The sequence below is a fragment of the Spermophilus citellus genome (assembly GCF_964194105.1).
Source record: "Spermophilus citellus genome assembly, chromosome: 9".
In the NCBI taxonomy this organism is placed as follows: Eukaryota; Metazoa; Chordata; class Mammalia; order Rodentia; family Sciuridae; genus Spermophilus; species Spermophilus citellus.
Genome location: NC_138191.1, coordinates 125,834,395 through 125,860,822, shown reverse-complemented (window position 1 = coordinate 125,860,822; position 26,428 = coordinate 125,834,395). Strand labels below are relative to the sequence as shown.

General features: G+C 50.0%; 2 protein-coding genes across 4 annotated transcripts in view; both read right to left on the bottom strand.

Moving 5' to 3' along the window:
- TMCO4 (transmembrane and coiled-coil domains 4) overlaps nucleotides 1-14,675 on the bottom strand; it is a 77,202-nt gene extending 62,527 nt beyond the window's left edge. The window contains exons 1-2 of one of the 3 annotated variants that reach the window (XM_081305437.1): nucleotides 14,435-14,675; nucleotides 2,733-2,893 (exon numbers count right to left, since the gene is read on the bottom strand). The gene's annotated coding sequence lies outside the window, so the exon portion shown is untranslated. The remainder of the gene's footprint in view (nucleotides 1-2,732; nucleotides 2,894-14,434) is intronic. The other 2 variants (XM_081305435.1, XM_081305436.1) reach the window with 2 other exon arrangements.
- A 10,767-nt stretch (nucleotides 14,676-25,442) lies between these two features.
- RNF186 (ring finger protein 186) lies at nucleotides 25,443-26,132 on the bottom strand (the record flags this gene model as incomplete). The annotated part of the gene is made up of 1 exon (XM_081305482.1): nucleotides 25,443-26,132. One exon carries the CDS (start codon nucleotides 26,130-26,132, stop codon nucleotides 25,443-25,445), a length of 690 nt encoding a protein of 229 aa, XP_081161608.1.
- Between the last annotated feature and the right edge of the window lie 296 nt (nucleotides 26,133-26,428).

Genomic DNA, 26,428 nt, shown 5'->3' with positions numbered 1-26,428 from the left:
ATAAAAAAGGGCTGGAGATGTGGCTCAGTGGTCAAGTGCCCCTGAGTTCAATCCCTGGTACCAATTAAAAAAAAAAAAAAAGAACCAAACAAATAAATGAACTGTTCAGTTGGTGCCTAACACAAGGAATAATAACCGAAGCTGTGGTTTTGTTTCTTTCTGCAGCCATTGCACACCGAGCTCACCCCAGCCCGGGGCTGTGATGTCACACACATTTGTCCAGTGTGCTGAGGCCAGCTGCCAAGGGAGGAAACAGGGGCAGAGGAGAAATAACTGGACCCAGGTCACACAGCCAGCAAATGGTGGCCTGACAGAGCCACGCCAGAGCTCCTGGCCCGCCACCTCCTGTTTTGAATGGTTGTCCCAATGACAAGAGCTTTCTTGTCTAACAACCACACCCCACGCCCTTCTTGGTCCGTAACTTTGTTGCCGCCCAGCTGAGCAATGGCATTTTTTGTTTTTTGTTCTCAAAATATTACTTGTGTAGAGGACTTATTTAGACAAATAACTAATATTTCTTTGGTTTTCAAAATAATTCAGAGGTGACTAAAAGCAACAAATCAACATTCCTTTTTACAGCAAGTTTGTTTGCCAAGCACTTTCCAATCCATTTAATTCTCACTAGTGCCAGGCAAGGGTAAGCAGGGCACAGACGAACATGATTTCCTCCTTCGAGTGAGGAACAGGCCCAGAGAGGCCAAGCCATTTTCCCAAAGTAACACAGTGAATAATTGATGAGATCCAAATCAGCCTTCTGACTTTAGACCTCAGTTCCTCTACGTGAACACAGGGATCTTTCCTTTCTAGTTTCCGGTGGAGACACTGGAAGTCAACCTGCAAAACTGATTTCCAATGGCGTGGTCCAGGAAACTCAAGCCTGGGATAAAGTGTGGATCTCCCTGATTGGAAGATCAGCCCACAGCATGGTGGTGGAGAAAGGGGCCACTATGAGCCACGTGCTGAGGCCACACCGAGTGTGACAGCAGCATAATGTCAGCACACTCAGCAATTTGCACTCCCCTGAGCCACACCCCTGCACCATCTGAGGGCTGTGGTAATTGCACCAATTACCCAGAGGAGCCCGGGCTGGTGTTTTCTCGGGCTGGTGTCTGGGGAGCCCCATGTCAGTTCTTGATTCAAGAAAAAAAAAACAGCCTTCCATTGGAGAAGCATGACCTGGCTTGCATTCCCCCACTGCAGCCCAAGCGACCTTTCTGTCATATCTATTAGTCTAGCCACGCCCCTGCTTAGAGGTTACCAAAGTCTTCCCAGCAGGGCAGGCCTAGGAAACCTGCTCTGTCTGGCCCCAGCTGCCCAGGCCTCCACCTCGCCCGCCTGTCTGGCTCACTCTGCTGTGGCCACACTGGTGGTCTTTCTGCTCGTCAGTGTGCAAGCTGGTCTCCTCCCCTGAGCCTCTGGCCTGCTGTTCCCTGACCTCCACATCTGGGCTCAGCCTGAAAGCTGCCTCCCCTGACAGGCCCTTCCTGACCCCCCAGCTGAAGCATCTCTGCCCCTCTGTGCCATCGCCCTGTTCTATGTGTTCCCCCAGCTTCCCGGGCAGCCTGGGGCACCGCAGGCGTCTGCCAGAGGCCTGTTGGAGGAATGGAGGGGAGAGCAGGCCACGTGCAAGGCCTGGCCTGGCCTTGGACGGGTCAAGGGACCACTAACGCTGTCCAGTCCCTCCTCTCTGAGGGCTTCTCTGGTGGGAGACAGGCAACAGCACACCAACACCTAGTGGAACAGGAAAATTAGTCACTCGGTCACGGGTCACCGACACAGAGGTGGTAAGTGGTGGAGGTGTGGCTGCAGGATCGGGGTCTCCACAGCCCCTGTGGACAAGGGAATATCAGGCAGGAAGAATCAGGGTGGGCGGGGCGGGGGGAACTGAAGTGCAGCCACAGGAGGCGGTGACCCCTATCTGCAGGGGCAGGGTGGCATTCCTTTCTGCCCAGGCCTGCAGGGGGCTGGGGAGGCCGTCCTGGGTGGACAGAGGGAGGAGGGGGCTCCAGGGGAGATGACAGAACAGTGGGATAAACGCTGTGACCCAGGAGGTGGAGGGGCCCAGAGGGGCGCTCAGGCCCCACATTGACTCCTGGGGAAGGGGACAGACAGGAGCGAGCCCGACAGGGCCGGAGGAGCAGAAGGTATGTTCTGGGCAGAGGGGAAGCAGGACCCAGAGGTGGAAGGAGCCATGCTCTTGAAGAACCAAAAAGATGTCCAGCACAGCCAGGGCGTGGACAGTGGGTAGGCATGAGGGGACAGGGAAGAAGGGCGTGCCCAGGGTCACGCCCTGGGAGCCCAGACACCCAGGCAAAGTGTTCAGAATTATCTGTGAAGGTGACAAGTTATGCTGGGGACACAGGCAGGGTAGGTGGGCCCTCCGGGTCCTATTTCTACAACTTCCTGAGTCGATACTAATTTAAAAATAAAAGTTTAAAAAAATAGTAGGATGTCCGTGCAGAATTTTACACACATTTTCTGAAGGTCTAAGTAAATCACCAATAAATACTTACCGCCACGGCGAATTAACACATTATTAATTTAATAAACATGGCCTGGCGCCAGGCACCTTGCTACATGCTGGGGACGAAGACCAGAAGGACAGAGGACTTCCCTCTGGGAGCCCCCGAGCCAGCGAGGGACAGCACAGAGCAAACCCCCAAGCTCTGAAATAAGACACTTAAACAATGGCCAGGGGTCTGAAGGAGAAAGAAACCTTAAGAGTTACTTACTGAGGTTTCGAGAAACAACCGTGGGCCTCCCCTCTCTCCGAGTCCAAAGGCAGGCTGTTCAGCTTCTGGATGGTTCTTCAGAGAAAGGTGCAAATCGCCTTGGGGGAGCAAACCAGAAAAACCAGCCTGTGGGTCCATAGGGCGTGGGGCCTGGAGGAAACCTGCAGGGAGGGAGCCAGTTAGCCTGGAGCCTGCCCTGCCGGTCACCCCTCTGGGCCTCTGTCCCTGCGGGTCCCTCCGTGGGGACTTTCTCGGCAGGAAGCAGGCAGCCCCCACCCACGGACCATTCACCAAGTGCCAGAGCTGGGCCTCAACAGCGCACCTGGCTTAGCCTGGGCGCACAGATGTCATCTACACCTGTGTTCTGGTGCCCAGCTACGTGCCTACGGAGAGGGTGCTCAGAAAACGCTGGTCATAGGAGCGAAGGCCCAGGGTGGCTCTCAGGTTTAAGCGAGGGTTAGATTTCCATGGCTCTCTCCCTGCAGGAACCCATTCCCAAGGCCAAACTTCTGATGGGAAGGTTAGGGGACCGACAGATGAGGATGTGGGAACACGCAGTTAGGAGATTAATTCCATACGATGGCCCCGCTGTGCTGACCCCATGTGCACTCTTTTCCAAGAAGCAAATGACCTGCAGCCCTGACTGGCCTAAGCGGGCAGGATGTATGGCCCGTTTCTCAGCAAACTATGCGCTCACCGCAGGAGAAATGCAGCCCCAAGGCCAGGCTGATCCTGAAGGAGACGGCTGTGACCGGTTCCTGAAACTCTGGGAGACACAGGTGGTTCCTCCTAATCTTAAAATCTGTAGGAATGTATGGGTCCGAATCCAATTAGAGATAGGAAGGGCGGCAGAATAGAATAGACATTATGATTGCTGTATGTATATAGGTGACTCTATGACCAGTGTGATTCTGCAATCCGTACAACCAGAAAAATGAGAACTTATACCCCAATTGTTTCAAATGTATGAATTGCCAAGATCATTGGAATGTCATGTGTAGCTGATAAAAAATAAATAAAATTAAAAAAAGAGAGCTGCAAAAAAAAGAAAAAAGAAAAGAAAAAAAAAAAAGAATCCAATTAGAGGTGGGCACGGTGGCACAGGCCTGTGATCCCAGCGGCTCAGGAGGCGGAGGCAGGAGGACCGTGAATTCAAACCCAGCCTCAGCAATTTAGAGAGGCTGGCTATCAACTCAGTGACACCCTGTCTCTAATTAAAAAACGGGCTGGGGATGTGGCTTGGTGGTCCAGTGCCCCTGAGTTCAATCCCTCCGGTACCCCAAAAAAGAAAAAGAAAGAATCCAGTTAGAAACAGTCAGCATGGGCCAAGGTGACCTACAGTTGCCATGATAGTGGGGACTTGAAAGCCTGATGTCACCCTGCTGTCCGTCAAGTCAGAAGGTGGACCTGGACGGGACTCTCTGGAAACTTCTCTGGGATTCCCAATAAAAGTGGAGTGAGTGCAGGAGACGCATGTTGTCCCTCTCCTTTACGAGAGGAGCCACTCTGTCTTGTCCCCACTCAGGCACTGTGAGTGTCCCCTTTACCCTGTCCCTTTATAAACTCATTCCCGCTAATCTGAGGGACATGTCTGCAATCATTCTGACTTGATTGCAAGAATCAGGATTTGAAGAAGGGGTCTTCACGGTACCTCAGTGTCTTGGAAGGTTCTATCTCCGTGACGGGAAGGGACATGCAACAAGGGCCAAGAGTCTGGAATTACCCAAGGGTGGCTCCAGGGCCCCAAACCAGGACACCTCAAAACGACTACAACATCCTCCCAAATCATCTCTGAAAGGTAATATCAGAGATATTTCTGTGTTTCTCACATTTTCTGCCATAAATACATATCGCTTCTGAAGTTTTCTGGAATATCTTTATCTGCAGGAACAGACATGTTCCAGGAAGCTGGCAGAGGAGGGAGGGAGGCTGGATTCTGGATTATTATTTTTTTTTTCTGTATGTGTTTTTTATGTTTTGTGAATTTTCAAAAATTGAGTAATTATCAATTTTAAGATCAGAAAAAAAAATTTTAAGTGACAAAATTGTGTGCTGGACTGTCCCACAGTGGCTGGCAAGAGTCAGCCCTGTGCCTCTCTTCCCAGCTGTGCCCGGTGACGGTGGTAGTCTGAAATCGGCACAGCGGGCGCACACCACGGGACAGGGCTTGCTTTTATCCTAGAGAGGTGGCTTACCAGCATGCCAGTATAATGCCTGTTTTACAGAGCCAAGAGGCCAGAGGGTGGTACTTCCAAATGTTCACAATCATTGTCTCTTGGTGGCAGGGGCCGAGGGACTAGAGGTGATTAGTTTTTGTTTAATTTTTTCTGTATTTTTTGCATTTTCTGTCAAGCATTTAGTGGTGGCTTTTATAATGGAAAAAGATAATGAATTAAAAATAACCCTGCTTTTCCAAACCCTGAGGGGAGTGTTTTAGAAGGTCCCGGCCCACGTGGCCAGCCAAGCCAGGCCACTGAGGTCATGACACATGACCTGCTGTTAGTAACAAGAGGTTGGAGGGAAAGATGGAGGCAACTCTCAGCCGTCCATCATGGTGGATGGGGACAAGGGCACCAGCTCTATGGACTGTCTGGGTGGATGGGCTGAGCTGTGGGGGAGGGATGTGTCACCTGTACCATGTGTACTGATCCGATCCAGGGGCCAGCCCAAAGTTAAGATGGCGTTCTCAAATGGGTCTGACAGGCCACACTGATTTGAGACTCTACTGGGTTCCTGTGGCTAGAAAAAGATCCCGCCGGTCTGGCCAGCAGGACCCCTGCAAGTCCAATGTGCACAGGCTGGTCCAGCAGCACCGGGGAGGAAGTCACTGATGGAAGGAGTGGACCCTCCCAGGGGTCTTGTCCCCACCCAGGCACTGTGAGGCCACCCAGGAACTCCACGAGGCCCACACTGGACCCGGGAGAGCCCTGACTACAGGGAAACAATCGATCCGGAATGAGAGCGGCCGTGCCCACGGTTGGACGGCACAGCCCAGACTGGGGTGGACAGGGAATGTTCTGGAACAGGACAGCCTCATTCTGTAGCTGTACAGTTACAACCTGTGTTTAGTGAGTCACATCCACCACCAAAGAAAATGATGACTGAATCTTTTGTCAGTCCCGGGGGTGACATTCCACAACCCCTGACCTCACTCCAAAGCTCCTGTGGAGGAGGTCAGGGACAGATGCTGCGCTGTGGGCAACCAGCGGGATCTCTTCGCAGCAGATGAAAAACACTCAACTCAGTGTGGAGGAGGAAACCAAATAAAGTCAATATTGTCCTTGAAAAAATCACTGAAATTATGCTTAAGTCTGCCTGACCTAGGTCTTCAGAGGATTGCAGGCAAGAATGAACTTGTTTTTCCAGCTGTGGCCTCCTCCACACCCCCCAGCAGTTGGTGCAGATTCAGGTCAAATGTGAATGGTCTGTGTGTGGCGGGGTAATGTTCCTCCTTCTCCTATTTCTGGTCACAGTTGAATTTTAACACGATTCTGTAGTGCAGTCAAATAACTAAGAGAGAGATGGCTCCCGTGTCTTGGGCAGGTAGAAGATCAGTTGTTTCAAGGTAAGGATAAGGAAAAGCATTTAGCTAAAGAAATCTCAGCTGAAAATTGAAAAGAAAAATAACAAAACAAAAAGTTGGTTGTTTGAAAAAAAATTAAAATTGATAAACCCTTAGCCATTGATAAACCCTTAACCTTCCTTGCTAACAAAGAGGAGCAAGGAAACTCAAATTACTAACATCCATGATGAAAAAGGAAATATCACAACAGACACCACAGAAATACAGAACATAATTAGAAATTATTTTGAAAATTTGTACTCCAATAAAATAAAAAATATTGAAAGCATCGACAAATTTCTACAGTCATATGATTTGCCCAAATGGAATCAGGATGATATACACAAGTTAAACAGACCAATATCAAGCAATGAAATAGAAGACGCCATCAGAAGCCTACCAACCAAGAAAAGCCCAGGACCAGATGGATACACAGCTGAGTTCTGCAAGACCTTCAAAGAAGAACTAACACCAATACTCCTCAAATTATTCCATGAAATAGAAAAAGAGGGAGCACTTCCAAACTCATTCTATGAAGCCAATGTTACCGTGATTCCAAAATCAGACAAAGACACATCAAAGAAAGAAAACTTCGGACCAATATCTCTAATGAACATAGATGCAAAAATCTCAATAAAATTCTGGCAAATCAAATACAAAAACATTAAAAACCTAGTGTGCCACGGTCAGGCGAGTTTTATCCCAGGGATGCAAGATTGATTCAACAATCAATAAATGTAATTCATCACATCAATAGACTTAAAGATAAGAATCATATGATCACCTCAATAGATGCAAGAAAAAGCATTTGACAAAATACAGCACCTCTTTATGTTCAAAACACTAGAAAAACTAGGGATATCTCAATATTGTAACAGCTATCTATGCTAAGCCCCAGGCCAACATCATTCTAAGTGGAGAAAAATTGGAAGCATTCCTTCTAAAAACTGGAACAAGATAGGGATGCCCTCTTTCACCACTGCTATTTAACGTAGTTCTTGAAACTCTAGCTAGAGCCATTGGACAGACAAAAGAAGTTAAAGGGATATGGATAGGAAAAGAAGAACCCAAATCATCACTATTTGCTAACAACATGATCCTACACATAGAGGATGCAAAAAAACTCCACCAGAAAACTTGTAGAACTAGTAAATGAATTCAGCAAAGTAGCAGGATATACAATCAACATCCTATTTACAATAGCCTCAAAAAAAAAAAAAAAACACTTGGGAATCAACTTTAATGAAAGAGGTGAAAGACCTCTACAATGAAAACCTCAGAACGCTAGAGAAAGAAATGAAAGGAAACCTTAGAAGATGGAAAGATCTCCCTTGCTCTTGCATAGGCAGAATTAATATTGTCAAAATGACCATACTACCAAAAGCATTATACAGATTTAATGTAATTCCAGTCAAAATCCCAATGGCATTCCCTATAGAAACAGAAAAAGCAATCATGAAATTCATCTGGAAAAATAAGAGACCCAGAATAGTCAAAGCAATCCTCAGCAAAAAGAGTGAAGCAGGTGGCATCACTATACCAGACCTTAAACTTTATACTACAGAGCAATAGTAACAAAAACAGCATGGTATTGGCACCAAAATAGACTTGTAGACCAATGGTACAGAATAGAGGACACAGAGACTAACCCACATAAATAGTTATCTCATACTAGGCAAAGGCACCAAAAACATACATTGGAGAAAAGATAGCCTCTTCAACAAATGGTGCTGGGAAAACTGGAAATACTCATGCAGCAAAATGAAATTAAGCCCCTGTCTCTAACCATGCACAGAACTCAACTCAAAGTGGATCAAGGACCTAGAAATTAGACCAGAGACTTAACAGAAGACAAAGTAGGCCCAAATCTTCATCATGTTGAATTAGGCCCTAACTTCCTTAACAAGACACCTATAGCAAAAGAAATAAAATCAACAATCAATAAATGAGATGGATTCAAACTGAAAAGCTTCTTCTCAGTAAAAGAAACCATCAGTGAGGTGAAGAGAGAGCCTACAGAATGGGAGCAAATCTTTACCACACGCACATCAGATAGAGCACTGTTCTCTAGGGTATTTAAAGAACTCAAAAAAACACCAAATGATCCAATCAATAAATGGGCCAAGAAGCTGAACAAAAACTTCTCAGAAGAAGATATACAATCCATCAACAATATATGAAAAAACGTTCATCATCTCTAGCACTTAGAGAAATGCAAATCAAAACTACTAAGATTTCATCTCACTCCAGTCAGAAGGCAGTTATCAAGAATACAGATGACAATAAGCGTTGGCGAGGATGTGGGGGAAAAGGCACACTCACACGTTGCTGTTAGGACTGCAAATTTGTGCCACCAATATGGAAAGTAGTATGAGGATTCCTTGGAAAACTGGGAATGGAACCACCATTTGACCCAGCTATTCCACTCCTTGGTCTATACCCAAAGGACGTAAGAACAACATACTGCAGTGACACAGCCACATCAATGTTTATAGCAGCACAGTTCACGAGAGCTAAATTGTGGATCCAACCTAGATGGCCTTCAATAGATGAAAAGATAAAAAAAAAACCTATGGTATATATATATATATACATATACATACACAATGGAAAATTACTCAGCATTAACAGAGAATAAAATCATGGCATTTTCAGGTAAATGAATGGAGCTGGAGAATATAATGCTAAATGAAGTAAACCAATCCCCAAAAACCAAAGGCCCAATGTTTTCTCTGATATGTGGGTGCTGATCCATAATGGGGATGGGGGCAGGGAGCATGGGATGAATGGAGGAACTCTGGATAGGGCGAAGGCGAAGGAGGGGAAGGGAGGGGGCATGGGGGTAGAAAGGTTGGTAGAATGGCATGGACGTCATTACCCTAGGTACATGTATGAGGACACGAATGGTGTGACTCTGCTTTGTGTACAACCAGAGAAATGAAAAATGGTGCTTTCTATGTGTACTATGAACTGAAATGCATTCTGCTGTCATGCATAACAAATTAGAATAAATTAATAAATTAAAAAAAAGAAATCCCAGTTGAGGTGTTGAGCTACAGTGCCGTCCTCAGGCCAGAAACTCTAGATGGGAGTTGGAAGGTAAAATACACACAGCACCGTAGGAGAGAAACCTGTTCATCCCGCACTTCTATCTGGAAGTCAGCCGGGAAGCCAGATGTCAGTCAGCCAGGCATCTCTGGAGGTCTCCATGGCAACGGTTCCGGTACAGAAGAACCCAGAGTTTTGGACAATCACATGGTACAAGCAGGAAAAGAGATGCTGACCCAGAAGGAGGGTTGTCACCCCACCCTCACTTCAGCAGCCTGCGGGGTGGGCAGGAGGGTAGCACGGGACAGCGACCTGGCTGCTGCCATCAGGGTGGACACCCAGGCTGCCTTCTTCCCTAGGGTGCACCCTGGCACAGGCCACTGCATCACTCCTGTGGGTCACACGGGGCCCCTCTCCAGTCCCCTGCCCCCAGCCTTTGTCATTCATCATGTCACATCAGGGGAGTGCTATGTCAGACCACATCGGGCCACGCCCCTCTTCTGCTGCAAACCCTCCAGCAACCCTCTCACCCAGCTGAAGCCCTCGCCAAGGCAGCGAGGCCACGGCTGACCCCGTATGCGCTGGCCCTCTCATGCCTGTTCCAGCCACCGCACCCTGACCCCACTAGGCACGGGTATCACGGCCTGTGCACTGGCTGCTCCCAGGTTACATGGAGAGTCCCTGCAGGACTTCACTAAGCCACTGTGACCCCAGCTTCCTGTCCCACCCCTTGCCCATGGCTTTGCTGTGTCCCCAGTACCTGTCACAGTCTGACCCATGAAACCATTTACTGGTCTTTGCTCATGGCTTATTACCTCTGCCCACTTACGTGTTCAGGGACAGCGGGCACTTAGGAACATTTGCTGAATGAAGGGTGGTTTCCACTTGAGATAACCGAAAAATTATCTAAGAGGCACATTTGCTTGGGGAAGAAGCGAGGGACTGATAAACTGTGATGATTGCTGGACCTATTGGTTTTCAAACTGCTCTGTAGAGCCCCGGGGTCTTCTCTGATCCTGGGGGACGAGAGGGGGTGTAGAGCCCCCAGCACCCACCCCCCTACCAATTACGACAGTCAGTGATCCTGCAACACCACTTCTGAATTCACTTTCAAAAGGACTGAAGGCAGGTGATCAAGAGGTATTCACCTACCACGATCAGGCGGCAGGTACCAGGGCCGAGAGGCAGAGGCAGCCAGGTGCCCGTGGCTGTGAATGGATACATAAAACGTGGCACAGACACAATGGAACATCATTCAACCCTGAAAAAGGCAGGGAATTCCAACCTGGTATAATATGAATGAGGACCTTATGAAATACGCCAATGGAAAAAGACAGAACTGGCATGGTCGCATGAGAAAGGCAGCTATGGGGGGCAGGGATGGGGAGCCGGGGGCTGTCACTTAATGGGTTTGGAGTTTCAGGTCTGAAAGTCCAAGAGTTCTGGAGACCTGGAGCACAACGGGGTGAATATCCTTAACACTGGGGAACTGCACAAAGAAAACCCTTGTCCAGGTAAATTGTTATCCCCATTAAAAAATCTTGGTGGCCGTTAGTCACCTGCTGTGTCTTTGAAGTTTTACCTCCTTTCCTTTCAGCAATCATTTGAGGGCAGGTGCTACTATCCCCATTTTACAGGTGGGGACAGAGAGGTCTTGAGGCCAAGGTCACCGGACAGGTAATGTGGTATTTAAATCTGAGCCTGGGTCTTAGCCTGAGGCAGCCACCTTGAGTCCCCTGGCACCTGCTTTATTTTGGTCAAGTTTACATTCTGGGGTAGCCCCCAAAGACTTCAAACACCATTTGAAAACCAGTAAATTTGATGAATCTCCCTGGTCCCAGCTGTCCCCTGGCTCACACGCCTCTTCTTGGCCAGCCCAGCATGGTAGTGATGGCCTTGTGGGTGTCCTTCCAGCTACCCTCAGCCCAAGGGTACTCCTTGGCTCCAGCCCTGGGGTGGGGGGTTCCCACCTAGGCCTCAGCTCTTTTCTTCTCTAGCTCTGGGTCCCCATGTCCAAGTGGCACCTATTCTCATGATCCTATTTGGAAGAAACAGCTGTCCCCATTGTGTATGGGACAAAACTGAAGCTCACCAAAGTGGAGGTCCCACCGCTGACAAGTGGCAGTCCCCCCATGCGTGTGCTAGGCCTGTGTGACTCAGACCTCAAGTTCTTCCTCACTTCACTGAGGGGGCTGTGGTGCCTTGGATTGTCCAGCTGGCCCTGGGGCAGCACTGGCAGAGAAGGGCTCAATCCCTGGGTGCTGAGAGAATCAATGCTGCACCATCACGGCTGAGAAATGGCTCCCCGTAGTTTTTTGAAGGGCAGTAATTTTACATAAAGACAGGTCCCGGCTCCCCGAAGGTGGGTTTCATCACTGAGCACCTACTTAGCAAACTCAAACCCATTCCTGGAAGTCACACGGGCTGGTGTCCAGGGGACAGCCAGACATCAATCCCAGCAATGAATGTAAAATTCCACCCTGGGTTCAACCTCTTCAGATCTTCCTGCACTAGGGGCCTGGGTCATTTGCACTGTAAATTTGGGTTGAGCTAAAATCTAAGGAACGGAGGTGTTTATTGGGAAAAGAGATAAGGAGCCCCTGCGAAGGCCCAGAGGAGGCAGGACAGAGAGTGCTGTTGGTAAGAGCTCAGAGGTGGGCTGGAGGCGGAGGCCAGGTGAGAGTGCAGGCCTTATGGTCCCTGTTACAGGATTTTGCTCTTTTCTTCTAAGTAATCAGGAAGCCAAGGGGGGGGGGCGGGGTTAGGCACAGGTCTGGCTTCCAGGTACGGAGCAGCTAAGGGGTGGGGGGGTTGGATTCCCATTGCAGCCCCTGCTGTCTGTGGTGACACATTCAAGACAGGAAGACCCACCCCCATCTGCAGTTTACAACACAGCAGTGTTTACAAAACACTCAGGAGGAATGAAAGGCCTTGATAATCCACCACCAAATGACATTCCTCAGGTCCCATATCTGCCATATCTGTAGCCCTGTGGTACCTGTGTCTGTGACCAGAGAGATGGTTTCAGGCTTAAAATAAATTCTCCAGGTTCCAACCGTCATGGGAAGCACTGAATGAGCTCTGGCAACCCAAGTGGTCAACTGCGCTCACCCCACCACTCGGGGACCTTGGGTCTAAAGTCAAGAGGTTCCCAGAGCACCAGACACTGCCCTGTGCCTTTGGTGCGTTTAGGTCCTTTGATCCTCAGGACAACCTTGCAGATGGGTATTTTACAAATGAGGTTCCTGAGGCTCTCCAGAGACGTGTCTTGCTTAAGACCCCTCAGGAAGTCCCAGGCCAGGAGCTGAGCCCAACTGTCCCCAGCTGTACCAGGCGGCAGGGTGGCCCTGCTGAAATGCGGGTGGAGTGGGGGGGGATGGGTGTCCGGTTCTGGAGCCAGGAGGGAGCTCCGCCTCCTCACCTGGAACTCAGCCACCCCCACCTCTGCCTCTAACGTTTCTTTCCTGGGAGCAGCAACAGGTAATGGAGTCATCCGAGCCTCTAAAGAAATACATCCTTGCTTAGAGCCTCTAAAGAAATACACCCTTGCTTAGACCAGAGGTGTCGCTCAGAGGCAGGGCACCTGCTGAGGGTGCACACGGCCCTGGGCTCCATCCCCATCACAAGAAAGAAAGAAGGGAAGAAAGGAATATGCCACACACCTTGCTTACATCTGACAGAGGCCACACTTTGCCCTGAGTGCCGTCATTTACAAAGCATCTTGATGTTAGGAAGTATTATGATCCCCATGATATAAGAAAACAGAGATCCAGAGAGGTATAGGAAGATACCCAAGATCACACAGCTAGGAGGTGGCAGCACCAGATTTGCAGCTCAAGTCTCCAGGCCCTGTAGTGCTCCCTTGGGACCACTCTCCACTCACTCCCCCACCCTCCAAATCTCTGGGGAGGGGGAAAGCTCAGGCTGGTAGAAGCAGCTGGAAAGAGACCTTTGAAGGCCTAAGGCTCAGAGGGCTTAATGCTGTTCTACCACCCCTGAGGGAGGCTCCATCTCCTGCCCTCTTTTTATAACCCTCTTTAGTTGGGAAGGTTCCCATGGTCTCTCCTCTCTGCCCAGCTGTCCCTCCCCAGAATGAAGGGAGGTGTTTTATCTCACCCTCTGGAGTGTGCTCCTGAGCACAGGACTGGTTTTGATCACTCCCATATCCTAAGTGCCTAAGCAGTGCACAAACTGATACACAGTAGGTACTCAATAAATATCTGGTGAATGAATGAAGGAATGGATGTCCTGGAAGTTTAAAGCGTTTTCCTGTTTTCTGCAGTGTAATGAACACTTCAGGCAAAGAGAAGCAAACCATTCCCTAGAGACAGTAGTCTCTAGACGGAGACCGGGCTAGCCAGGCTCTACCAACTAGTGTGCCTTCAGGGAAGGGCACTGACTGGACACTGGACAGACCAGTTCTGTGCCCAACCGTGGCTCAAGCTCTGGAGCAGGTAAGCCGGGTTCTTATCCTCGTCTCTATCTTAGTCGTGTGGTCCTGGAGAAATCGCTTTTCTTTCCCTGACTCAGTTTACCCAGCTATAAAATGCAAAGTCAGTAACAGTCATTTCCCTCATATAACTGCAGGCCACGGGGCGAGAAGCCACGCCCCCTGGGGATACTGGGGATCTGGGCAATTCTCCAGGCTCCCGGGACCCTCTTGGAATTCTCGGTTTGGGGTCCGCTGTGGGCCCAGGGGCTGCACCAGCGGCCTCGCTCCCCAGTGCGCCGAGGGGCTGGCGAGGTCAGAGAAGCCCAGCAACGGCGTGACCTTGGGTGGGCCCCTTCCTCCCGCGCCCAGCCCAGCCACGTGCATTCATCCAGGGGGCGGTTGGGTGACCCCTAAAGGATCGGCAGGGCGCTGGGTCGCCAGGGGACGCCTGGGTGTTTGGCCGGGCTCAGTTTCCCCACCTGCCACCCGCCAGATTTCTAAGGGCACTTCCGGCTCCGAAAGCCAAGCGGCCCCGGCAGCAGCGTCCTCGGGGGGCGGTCAGGGCGCTGGAGCGCGGCCGCGGGCTGCGGGTCCGGTGCCGGGAAGGGCGCGGGGCAGAGGCCGGGCCGGGCGGGCGGGTGGCGGCTCGGATGCGCTTACCTGGGGGCGGCGGCGGCGGCGGCGGCAGCAAAGGCCGCAGGCTCCTCCTGGCTCCTCCTCGGCCCGCCCTCGCTCGTCCCAGCCGCCCCGCGCCGGCCGGTCCCGTCCGATCCCGTCCTGTCGCCTGCGCAGCCACCCGGGTCGGCAGCGGGGACGCGCGTCGGGAGCGCGGCCTCCGGGCTCGGTTTGCCCAAGACGGTCCCCATCCGCCACCCGCCGCGACAGGGGTGCTGCCCCAGGAAGTGACGGGCCAACCCGCCGTGCGCGGTCTGTGCGCTGGGCGTTCGCCCTGCAGGAAGCGGGACGGCGGGCTCCGGAGAAGGGCTTCAGGGGTGCGCCCCGCGGAAACTGCTGCACAGGGGCTCGGGGCGAGGGAGACGGGAGGGCCCCGGAGCGACTCGGATGGAAAACTTGAGCAGGGCATTGGGTGAAATGTCAGACTCAGCCGTCCCACCCGTGTAGACCGCACTGTGAGTTTGCAAAGTAGTGAGACACCCGCGATCGCCCTGACTCTACTTTCGGTTTCTCCAACGCTAGTTTGGTCCAGTCTCAAGGCCTTTGCACCCGGAGCTCCTGTGCCTGGGACTCTGCCCCCAGACCTCTTCTCCCGGTTTGTTTCTGACTTTCCAGTCCTTCAAGCATTTCCTTGACTACTGCAGGACAGTCACTGAACAAATGTTTACTAAGCACCTACTATGTGCCAGGCACTGTTGTAAAGACAGTGAAATCACACACCAGGTAGTCCTGATGTCTTTTAATCATACCATTTATCCTCTATGAAATTATTTTGTTCATTTTCCTGTTGGCTAGTTTATGGTCTGCCATAAATTCTAGAATTTAAAGGCCCCAGGCTGGAGGTCTCCACTGCCCCCTCCCTTGTTCTGTGCCCAGCCCCAGGGATTATGCTGGGCACTTGGTAGAGGGACTGGTGGCCCTAGCAGTCTTGTGAATTTTCATCAACCAGTTCTACAAGAGGGGAAACTGAGGCTCAGGTCCAGACAGAGCAGACGCCACAGAGCTAATGAGGACCAGAGAAGGAACATGAGTCATTGTGGCCTCAAGTCTGTTGATCTCTCTCCTGGTGAAGACAGACTGGGATTGTGAGTGGGAAGGATTCGAGTGGATGGGGTCGGAGACCAGCAGGCTTCCATCTCCTTATCCACACTGGCCATTCAGAACCAAGAGGGACAGCTAGACAGTTATTGTGAGGGCCAAATGACCAGTGATCTGTAGGCTTCAAGGGCATGATGCTTTGGGCCTTGTTAAAATTGAATAATCAGGTGGTGTCATGGTGCACGCCTGTAATCCCAGCTACATGGGAGGCTGAGGCAGTAGGATCACAAGTTTCAACCTGCTGAGCAACATAGTGAGGCCCTGTCTCCAAACGAACAAACAGATAAAATAACACTAGAGCTGGGGATGTAGCTCAGTGGTGGAGTACCCTGGGTTCCACCCCAGTGCCACACACACAAAAGATGAAATAATAACCATATTGATGTGGGTTACAGCAGAACGAATTCTAGCCAGCGAATTCTTGGCTCGGTCTGGTGGCCCCTCACAGCAAATTGGCTTTGTGGGACCAGGTACTTTGCCCTGCTCCTAATTGGTTAGAGACCTCGTGTCAAACAAACTTGCCTTTGGACACTGGATCTAGTTAGATCCATTTTCCGCACCTGCCCCTCATCCCCGTCACCCCCATTGGACATAATTCCATAATCAAGGCTATGGGTGGGAAGGATGAAAAAAGGCATGATTAGCCCTTTTGGTTATGCCTTTGAGGGATTTTTTTTGTTGTTGTTATCAGGATTTAGTTTCCTCCTCAACCTTTAAGTGTCGTGGTGAGGACTCATGAGTGTGCTTGAACAGTGTGTGGTGTGTTGGAAGCACAATAAACATTAGCTGCAATTTCTCTCTGTAAAAGATACTTCTACTAAGATGTTTTCTTATCAACTCCACCTAAAGGAATAGGAAGGGGGTTGTGTTGGAACGGGAAGCCTTTTCATTTTTTTAAAGAACTATTTATTTATTTATGGTACTGGGAATTGATTCCAGGGGTGCTTTACTGGAGAGCTACAGCCCAGTCCTTTCTGTGTTACTCTTGAAACAGGGTCTTGCTAAATTGCCAAGGCTGGTCTTGAACTTGCAATCCTCCTGCCTCCATTTCTGGGTCTCTGGGATTACGGGCATGTGCCACCAAGCACAGCAAGGGAAACCTTTGAATTAACCATTGACTAATTCTACCAGGATTTATTGAGTTGCTGGCAGGGTTCTAGGCACGGAGCATACAGTACAGGAAGGAATCAAAGCTCTTGTGTTTTTTTTTTTTTTTCTTTTTGCGGGCGGGGGGCACTGGGGATTGAACTCAGGGGCATTCAACCACTGAGCCACATTTCCAACCCTATTTGTATTTTATTTAGAGATGGGGTCTTACAGAGTTGTTTAGCACTTCAACATTGCTGAGGCTGGCTTTGAACTCGTGATCCTCCTACCTCAGCTTCCTTAGCCACTGGGATTATGGGTGTGCACCACTACGCCCGGCTTGAGGCTGGCTTTGAACTTGAGCTCCTCCTGTCAGCCTCCCAAGCTGCTGGGATTCCTGGCACGCACCACTGTGCCTGGCTTCAAAGCTCTTTTTTTTTTTTTTTTTTTTCCAGTAAAATCATGGAGCTTACCTTCTGGTTTAGGAGATGGGGAGAGGAGAGATGGGTGATGGGACAGAAATTAATTTAGCAGGTAGTGATCAGGGTTATAAAGCAAAGCAGCGAGGAGTGGCCAGGGAAGGGTGACCCAGAGTTGAGGGGTAACACATGGGTTATGGGGGCAGAACTTCCTAGGGGGACCCGGCAACTGCAGAGGCGTTGAACTGGGAGTATGGTGGAGTGCAGAATGAGAGCAGACTGGAGAGGTAGCTGGGGCCGAATCCCTGTATGTTATTCAGCTCTCCGTCACTGTGACAACATTCCTGAGAAATTCAGGTTATAAGAAGGAAAGGTTTATTTTGGCTCACAGGTGTTGAGGTTTTAGTTCATGGCAACTTGGCCCTGCTGCTTTGGACCTGAGGAGGCGGGAAGAGAGGAAGAGAAAGAGGGAGGGGGGAAGAAGAGGAGAAACAGAGCAACATCCTCTTTGGAGTGCCCAGCCACACGAGTGACCTCACTTGTTTCCGTTATGCCCCATCTGCCAATAGTTCCAAAGACTGAGGACCAAGCCTTCATCAACTCATGGGCCTCTTGGGGACATTCAAGATGCAAGCTGGGGGCTGAGGATGTGGCTCAAGCGGTAGCGCGCTCGCCTGGCATGCGTGCGGCCCGGGTTCGATCCTCAGCACCACATACCAACAAAGATGTTGTGTCCGCCGAGAACTAAAAAATAAATATTAAAAATTCTCTCTCTCTCTCTCCCCCCACTCACTCTCTCTTTAAAAAAAAAAAAAGATGCAAGCTGGTAGCGTGAGCTTTTTAAAAATGCTGATGTTTGGGTTTAGGGGTGCCAGATGTAGCAAATAAAAATATGGGGCAGTGTTATTCTTGAATTTCAGTTATACATGAATGCTTTTTAATATGCATATGTTTCAAAATTGTATGTGATACACTAAAAAATTTTCTCATTGTGTTTCTGAAATTCAAATACATTTCATCTGGTGGCCCTACATGGGCCCCATCCAAAGAAATTCTGATTCCATTGGTCTGGGATCAAGCCAGGCATAAGTCCTGGTTTTATGCCCCCTGGGTATTCTAATTTTTGACCTTGGGTTAGGAACTATGGGTGTAGCATTTTATCTAATCTGAGAGGCTGTGGTTGCAGAATTGTAGGGGGCTTGGGCAGTGAAATGACATGATCTCACCTTTTTTTTTTTTTTTTTTTGTACTGGGAATTGAACCCAGGGGAGCTTTACCACTGAGCCACATCCCCAGTCCTTTTTATTTTTATTTTTTAATTTTGAGACAGGGTCTCACTAAGTTGCTTAGGGCCTCACTAAATCGCTGAGGCTAGCTTTGAATTTGAGATCCTCCTGTTTTAGCCTCCTGAGCTGCTGGGATTATTTGGCTGTCCATAGGGGAGTCAGAGGGACAAAAGTGGACTGTGGCAGCTGGTTGGGAAGGTGTTGCGATAGTCCAGGCTAGGGAAGGGCCTGTATTTGTTGGGGACCTACTCTGTATGGGCTAGGCCCAATAAAAGTCTATAACCGAGTCATAGGCTACTGGGCCCTCTCCCACCAGACCCACCAATTTAGAGTTTCTTAAAAGTGTGGAGGCCTAGGAATTTTTGCTTTTCAACAAAGACTACTAGTGAGTCTGATGATCCATCGGGTTTGGAACGACTAAGTGATTGGATTTAATTCTCCTAGAATTAAATTATAGGAATAACCATGAATACTGTTGAGGAGCACTGCCTTTGGGACTGGCTATATGTGCTTTCCGGACATACTTTGTTTACATCACTTAATTCGATGCAGTACCTGCTGTCATTAGCCCCGGTTCTTAGGAAGGAACTGAGGCATGGAGGAGTTAAATAATGTGGTTGGGATCACTGAGCTTCAGGGTGGCAGAGCTGAGATTTGAACCCAGGCCTGGCTCATTCTGCAATCCTGCCTTCCTGCAGACCTAAATACCAACACAAGTTTAAAGACAGTTTAGTGGCAGATAATGGATCCCCGGTGGAAGACGCTTCCTTCGCTGCGTCCTGTTGATGTCTGTCCTGGGGCTTGGGCTGACCTGAATATTTGTTGAATGGTACTGAATTTGTGGTGACGTCACCGAAGGTAGCCCTATATCCCTTCCCAAAGAGTGTCCCCAGGACGCTGTTGTGCTAAACCTCAGGTTGAATGGTCCAGAAGTATGTTTATAGTCACTTCTTTTCTCATCACATCCAGAAAAAAAACAGGGCTCCCCGGGGGGGGGGGGGGACTGGACATTCCTGTGGATGAAGGCCAGGTAGAGGGTGTCGCAGGCGCGTAGGGTTACCATGGATGTTGCGTTGCTGAGCAACCTCTAGTTTGTGTCTCTAAGGCATCTGTGATCCAAAGAACTGAGCAGCTCTTTGTTAATTGAACCATCAACTGGAGTGGGCAGAGGTAGTGGCAGAGGTCGGGAGTCAAAGTCATTTGGTTCATATTCCCCCCATAATTCTCATGCGTGAGGCAGGCATTTGTAGTTTGCTGCCTTATCTCTTTAGATAGAGGTATGGAAGATGACCTCTACCTGCTCCTTATTTAAGAGCGCTTTGCGCTTGTCCCCGATCTGATATTTTGTAATGTGTAGGACCCATATCTCTGGGGCATAGAGATACTTTTGGCTGGCGTGTGCACGTGTGTCAAATCACCTTGAAGAAAGTTAAGAGAAAGTTATATATCCTTGAATGCTTATGCTGTTGAGAATAACCAAATCTTTAATGCTTTTTCAACATTTGTTAATCTTTTTACTGAAATGGAAACTGGTCTTAACCCTGAACCTTCAGCCATCTAGAATAGGGACTTGTTAATGGTATTTGTTGACTTAGCAAATTTTGTCGTGGGGAAGGATTTTAGGTTGACAGGAAAGTTGCAAAGACAATCCAGACAGTTCTTGTCTGAGAATTGTTTGTCCTTCACCCTATTTCCCACAATTTAGCATCTTATATAACCTTAACTATGATACAGGTGGCACCTGGTACAGGACTGTCGGTTAAAGCACATACTAACTTACCAGTTTCCCCACTCCTGTGTTCATGGTCCGGAATCCAATGTAGGATCTGCCTTGCATTCAGTGTTATTTATTACCAGCATTGGTTTCATTTTATATATTTTGATTACTTTCTATAGTAGCAAATGATCCCAGTTTTTTATTTATGGCAATGATGTCAATGATGCATCTCCTTTGAAAACATTAAGCCAAATAAAATGACATGCTTTTAAAAAAAGAAAAGAAAAACAAAACAAAATAAGGAGAAGAAAATCAAAAGTAAAAGTGGTATACAAATGTGGTCAAACATTCCCAATTTCCTCCGGGTTGGCTTTGCTTGTAGGAAAAACCCTCCCATGAGGGAGAAGATGGTCACCAGTCAGAATTCTCTCCCCAGCCATTAGAATGGACATTTCCAGTGGAATGGTCAGTGGCTGCCTATGAAATGCTGACTACATTTGAATGACTGATGTTTTACCAAACATAAAACCCAGAGGTGACGGGTTCTGGAATCAGTCAACACCTCGAGGACGTCAGGGGGACCTCTCACCTTTCGGTATCCTCAGCACGTCAGCTATTGTCCTTCACTGGATCATGCTGGGGCTCCAAGATGGCGCCCTCAGCTCTAAGCCTCAGATCCTTCAGCAGTTGTATGCAAAAACAGGAAGGAAGAAAGAAAAGGAGGCTTTCCCTTGAGCATTTGCCCATGGGTTTCTCTCCCATGGTCAGGGAAAAAATATTTCCCAGAAACTCCCTTGCTGAGATCCCATGACTGGGTCCCATGGCCACCCTTGGCTGCAAAGGAGTCTGGGAAAGCAAAGACCTGGGCACGGGGATTGGTGAGACCCTGGTGGGTGGGTACAGGCCAGTTTTAAGCTCTGTGAAACTCCAGGAGAGTACAAATTGACCAATTAGATATATCCTAACCCCCCTCCCTGAAAAATATACCTCAGAACCACTTGGAAGACCAGGCTTAAATTAAGACTCCTTCGATGATTGGCAGTACGGTGGCAGGGTGTGGCCCCCTTCTTTCTCTCCCCATCCTCAGCTCCACGTGGAGTCTCACACTGACAGGCGGATGCTCCAGCCTCCAAACACTTGCCTCTTGGCCACTCCAGGACCCCGGAGGAGAGTGAGTTAGGCCGCAGGTGGGCTTGGGGATGACTGCACAGGAATTTGGGGGTTCCAGGTACCCAGAGCTCTCCTTTGTCATAACGAATGAATTGTTTTAAGCAAAGGCTGAAACACTTCCTCCGGCCATTTGAGAAGAGGTTCCAACAATGAATCAGGGCCACAAGGTGAGTTGAGAAAGTGGCCATGGGGGATGGGGCAAGTCGGCTCCCACGGCCTTCTGTCCCAGACACCCAGTCAGCCAGGAAGCGACAGCCCAACTGGACAGCCCCTTTTCCTAACTCTTCATTCTTCTAGGGCCCTAGGTTTCAATAGCGACTCTGTTCTCATCCTTTCTGCAAGAGCTTTCTAGAACTCAGCCCCATCTCTCTGTCTCTGTCTTCCCCCTCCTGTCTTGACGTCCTGTGATCTCAGTGCTCCAACATGGATGCTCTCCTGAACTCCCCCAGCAGCCCTGTGACATGCTCACTGGATCCTGCTTCACGGTGAAGAACGTGAGGCCCAGATGGGCTAACTGGTGAGTGGTGAGGCTGAACTTCAAGCCAAGCTGGGAGGAGGGAGACACATGTGATGGAGCTGGAGTTTGTCTCCTGTGCCCTGAACTCCTCCCCATCCTTAGGACCTTGCCCGAGGAGCTGAGCAGAGTCGTCTCCATCTGTGGACCTGCCCTGAAAGTCAGCTCTCCCCCACCATCAAGGCTGGGATCCTGCTGGTTGTCACGATGAACAGCCCCAAGAAACCATGCCCCCCAGGGTCAAGGATCGATGATGAAAGCGGTTCATTTGTCAGGACTTGGATTCTCATCGGCAGTATCTTGAACCCTCACGGAGGCCCCAGGAGGTGACTGCTACCCTCTCCACTTTAAAGACCAGGGACAAAGGCTCTGAGGGAGTTCCTCAACTTCCTCCTCTCCCTGGACCACTTCTTTGGTTTCTTCCTCTCATATCCTCTTGGAGCACTGCCCACTTCCTAGGTGGATACCGGCCTCCAGTGCCCTCTGTCCTCCAGGGGCCAGAAGATGGTTGGAACCAGCTGGGCTTTGAAGGGGGTGCCCTGGTTGTCGACTTACCATGTGCAGGAAGTCTGGCAGGAGATTGGCTATTCTAGGGCCCTTCTGATCCTTGCAAAGTGAGGCCCAGGGCAGTAAAGTAGCTTGCTTAGGGCAAAGATGGGGCAGGTGGGGTGTCAGGCCTGGGACTTCAATGTTCCTGCCAGCTGGCTCCCTGCCAGGGAGGTGGGGGCCTGCTGTAAATGTGTACAGGAGGGCTGTCCTCCTTTTATCAGTCTCCTTCCTTTTCGTTAGCACAGACAACAGATTCTGGAATTCTCTAGCCTCTCTGAGCATCTGACACCAGGAACTTGGAGGTTCCTGAGTTCTCCATGGAATCAGTCTCTCCCAAGCTCTCAAATGGGGCCCAGGATCTCAGTTGTTCTGGAGCTTCCTGCCAAGGAGACCAGGCAACGAGGCAAAAAGAGCCCTGGGTTAATTTCTGAAAGAGCTCTGGTACTGACTGTGTAACCTTAGGGAGGGGAATTGCCCTCTCCGGTCCTCAGAGTGGGATAATAATGACCCCTATTTCATAAGCTTTGGTGGAGGTTTTGTTGCTGCGCCCCTTCCCTGACTCAGGCAATGGCAAGGCCCTACTGAGGTGGATGGCTCAAGGCGTCCATCCTCTGGAGGAGCGAAGTATGTTTCTGGGAATGGGCTGGGTTTTGTTTTTTTTTTTTTTTTTGTATTCCTTTAATAAGTAGAGTTGCGGCTTCTCATATGACCATTAAGTATGCAGGAAAAATCATGACTTTCCCAATTAATGCAATTACTTCTAAAGAATAAATCTGTTTGCTCTAAATGCAATGATTCAGCTGTGGAACGTAAACTGTTAATGTTTAATGAAAAACTCCCTGCATTCCTGTCAAGGAAGTCTTTGAGAAATTAAATTAAAATCTAGAGAAGAAGAATTAATGTTAAGAAGACAAATTAGTGCTTAGTACTGGGCAACTTGTTCCTGTGCACAATGGTTTGTGCTCTTACTCTTGTTTGATTAAAATTAATAGCCTCTTTTTTCAAGTTAACCACTTGCTGTAACCATGGCACCTGTTCTAGTCAGTAAGTCAAGAAAGAATAGTCAAGGTATAGGCCAATAGTCTGGGACATTTCTAACTATTATTAAAAGTTAACTAAGCAGAAACAGCTCAAAGCAAAACGTGAACTGAAAGGAAAAATGCTTGCTTATGCATAAGCCAAAATACATTCTTCTATTCTAATTGTAGCTACGTAATACTTTGTTTCTTTGAATAATGATTCCTGTTTTGTAACCACAAAGTACCTGTGAGCCTGCCAAAATGAAAAGTGTATATGATTAACTTCACAATTAAAGATTGGGATTCAGCACCTTCACTTTGGTGTCTGTGTTGTTTCTTCACCCCCCTTTCGCCAAATCTTACCATCTGTTCGTCTCCTGAGACCCCCTGTTGGAGCTGGACTCCAACATTTTGTCTTGGTGAAGGACTCAAGAACTGGAGAGAATAGGAGTGGAGGAGGAGTGGGGAGAGATGTTCTTTCCCTGTCCAACTGGCTGCCATCCCAAACTGCACATGCCCGAGGCCAGCTCGGGAGGTGGTCTGGTCATCTACTTATCCTTTGGAGACAGGGTGTTCTCAGCCCACGTGGTCCAGCTTACAAGCGTGGGTCCACCTGGGCCCACACTCTCTTCCTTAGTACCTGAAGTTGCTTAGCAAGTACTTTATAAGAAAACATTTAACATTTTGAAGAACTAAAGAATAATGGATTGCATACACACGTATAGACTTCTCTTTGCATGTGTCCTCGGGGAATATGACCCATGTCTGTTGTTCTGGGGCCCAGTGGGGTTCTCTGCTCTTGAGATTTCCAGGACTTTTAGTAATAATTCAGACCAACTAGCTCAGTTGGGGGAAAAGGAAGCTTCGAGAATAAAAGCCCTTGCTCAGCAGCACATGAGCACGGAGCCAGGCTCAGGCCCCCCTCCCCACTCCTGACACCATGAACTGTGCTCAGCTGGGGACTCTCATCCTTCCAGGAGGAAAGAGACAGGAGAAGATAGTGCACGGTGCCTGGAGAGCCTCTCTGAGTTTCCAAGTCTGTTCCCAATTATGTGGCCTTTGGAAGAAAATAATGTGTCGCTTCCACTGTCTGTTCCCCTGCACTCCCACGTCCAGCCCCAGCTGAGCCCCGGTGGACCCCCACAGGAGGTCCTTCCCTCCAGCAGATGCCTTCTTTCTGTGGAGCAGCAAAAGTGGTCACAAAGAAGACACTGTGACTCTCGGGGCGAGGCTGGATTATTGGTGGGGACCGTTGTGTTTATGAGGCCTCTTATCTGTATGACAGAGCTCAAACAGGGACACGAGATGCATTAACAAATACAACACCGTCCATAAAGACTGGGTTCTGCTGTGAGGGACTGCGCACCTGCTGTGCAGATGCACAGGGACAATCCTGTAGCCTCAAGGTTCTCCCTTAAGTCAGGGGCTGATGAGTCAGAGCAGAGAGTCCCTGTGGCAATGCTGAGAGCAGTGCCCAGTCCCCTGCCTCTCCTGCCTCCCCAGGTCTTGCTTGCTAAACATGGACCCCTGCAGCCTCAGAAGGAGCATCCCTCCCTGCAGCATCCCTTCCTGGGGCTGACTCAGTGGGAGATCCCAGCAACAGAGCCTTTGGTGAGTGGGGATGGGCGCAATGACATTGGAGGAAGACAGAGGGTCTTGCGGGGGTTCCTGCTTCCCAGAAGGGGAATGTGGAAGAGTCAGGAATGTGTGCAGACTGCCCCCCAAACAAAGCACCAAACAAACCAAGAAAATAAAACCAGCCACATTAACTGCAAAAAAAAAGAGCCATGGTTCTGTTTGTTCTGCACTGAGGTCAATACTGCAGTACTTGCATCAAGTGACACAGGAAACCAGGCGCCATGGAGTAAGAGCAACAGGAAGCTCCGCTTTGTGGCATCCAAGCAGTTGGTGCCTCCTCCCCACCCACCAACAGTTTAGCCACGCTACACCAAGGGCAGGTGTGAGCCCACTGTCCCAGCACAGAGTTCTTGACCTGAGTCGGCCATCCTAGCTTTGACATGCAAGTCCGGCTGGCAGTCATCTCCCAGGGTTCATAGCCTCTTACCCTGCTGGCAGTGAACGTCAGGGGGCCCAAGAGGCAGAGGGGCTGCCAGGGCTGCCAGGGCCCGGGCCTCTCAGGCGATGGAGGCAATCTGGCTATGTTTCTGCTCTCTGCAGAGGAGAGCCCTGGGGCAGGGCCAGTGGCTGCCCTGGCTGTGGGGGTAACAGCAGAACAGGGTGGACATCAGCAAGGCCAGGGCCATAATAATGGCCAGCACCCACCGGATGACACCTGGGTAGATGAAGGGCAGGATGAGGATGATGAGCAGGACCAGCAGGAGCAGGTGCACTGCCAGGCGTCGGGCTGCCACGCGGTTGGCACTTGCCGCGTCTTGCTCGTCTTCTCCTGCCAAGCTGGGGTGATGCCCTGCCTCTGAAGTTGTGGCACCCGCCAGCCCCTGGGGACAGAGCCGCACTTCCAGGCATGGCTGGGCCAACCGCCCCACCACCGTCTCCTGGTCACGCAGGCTGCAGATGAGACCTCCAGGGACAGTGGTGGGCTTTCGACACAGCGGGCAGGTGACCACCCAGCTGTCGTCCTGCACGCACAGCAGGAGCTTCAGGCAGACGGCACAGAAGGTGTGCTGGCAGCTCAGCACCTTGGGGCACCGGGCGCAGCTGTAGGGCTCCCGACACACCAGGCACTCCAGGTCGCCTTCTGTGGAGCCACGGTGACATCCGGTGGACCCCGAAGTCACGGTGGCGGTTGCAGTAGCTCCTGCAGAGATGGGTGGCGGCTGTTGCTGGGCCTCCGTGCAGGACATCGTGGGCACAGAGCCGGTGGCAAATGCCTGCTGGGCACCTGGGCATGGACGGGAAGTGTCAGCCAGCGCCTCCCTGACTTGGGTGGATCCTGACCCCGTGCCGGATGCCTCCAGCCTCCCCGGCCTGTGACAGCAGCTGTGTCCCTTTTCTCCCAGGACTGCCCGGCTTGTTTCCGGCTGTTCAGTGTCTCCTCTGTTATTATTATTTCTTTACTCGAAACCGAGGGTTAATCAGTAACTCGTGGGCCTGGAGACTTTGAATTGACTGATAGGAAGGCCAAAAGGGGCAGGGCCTA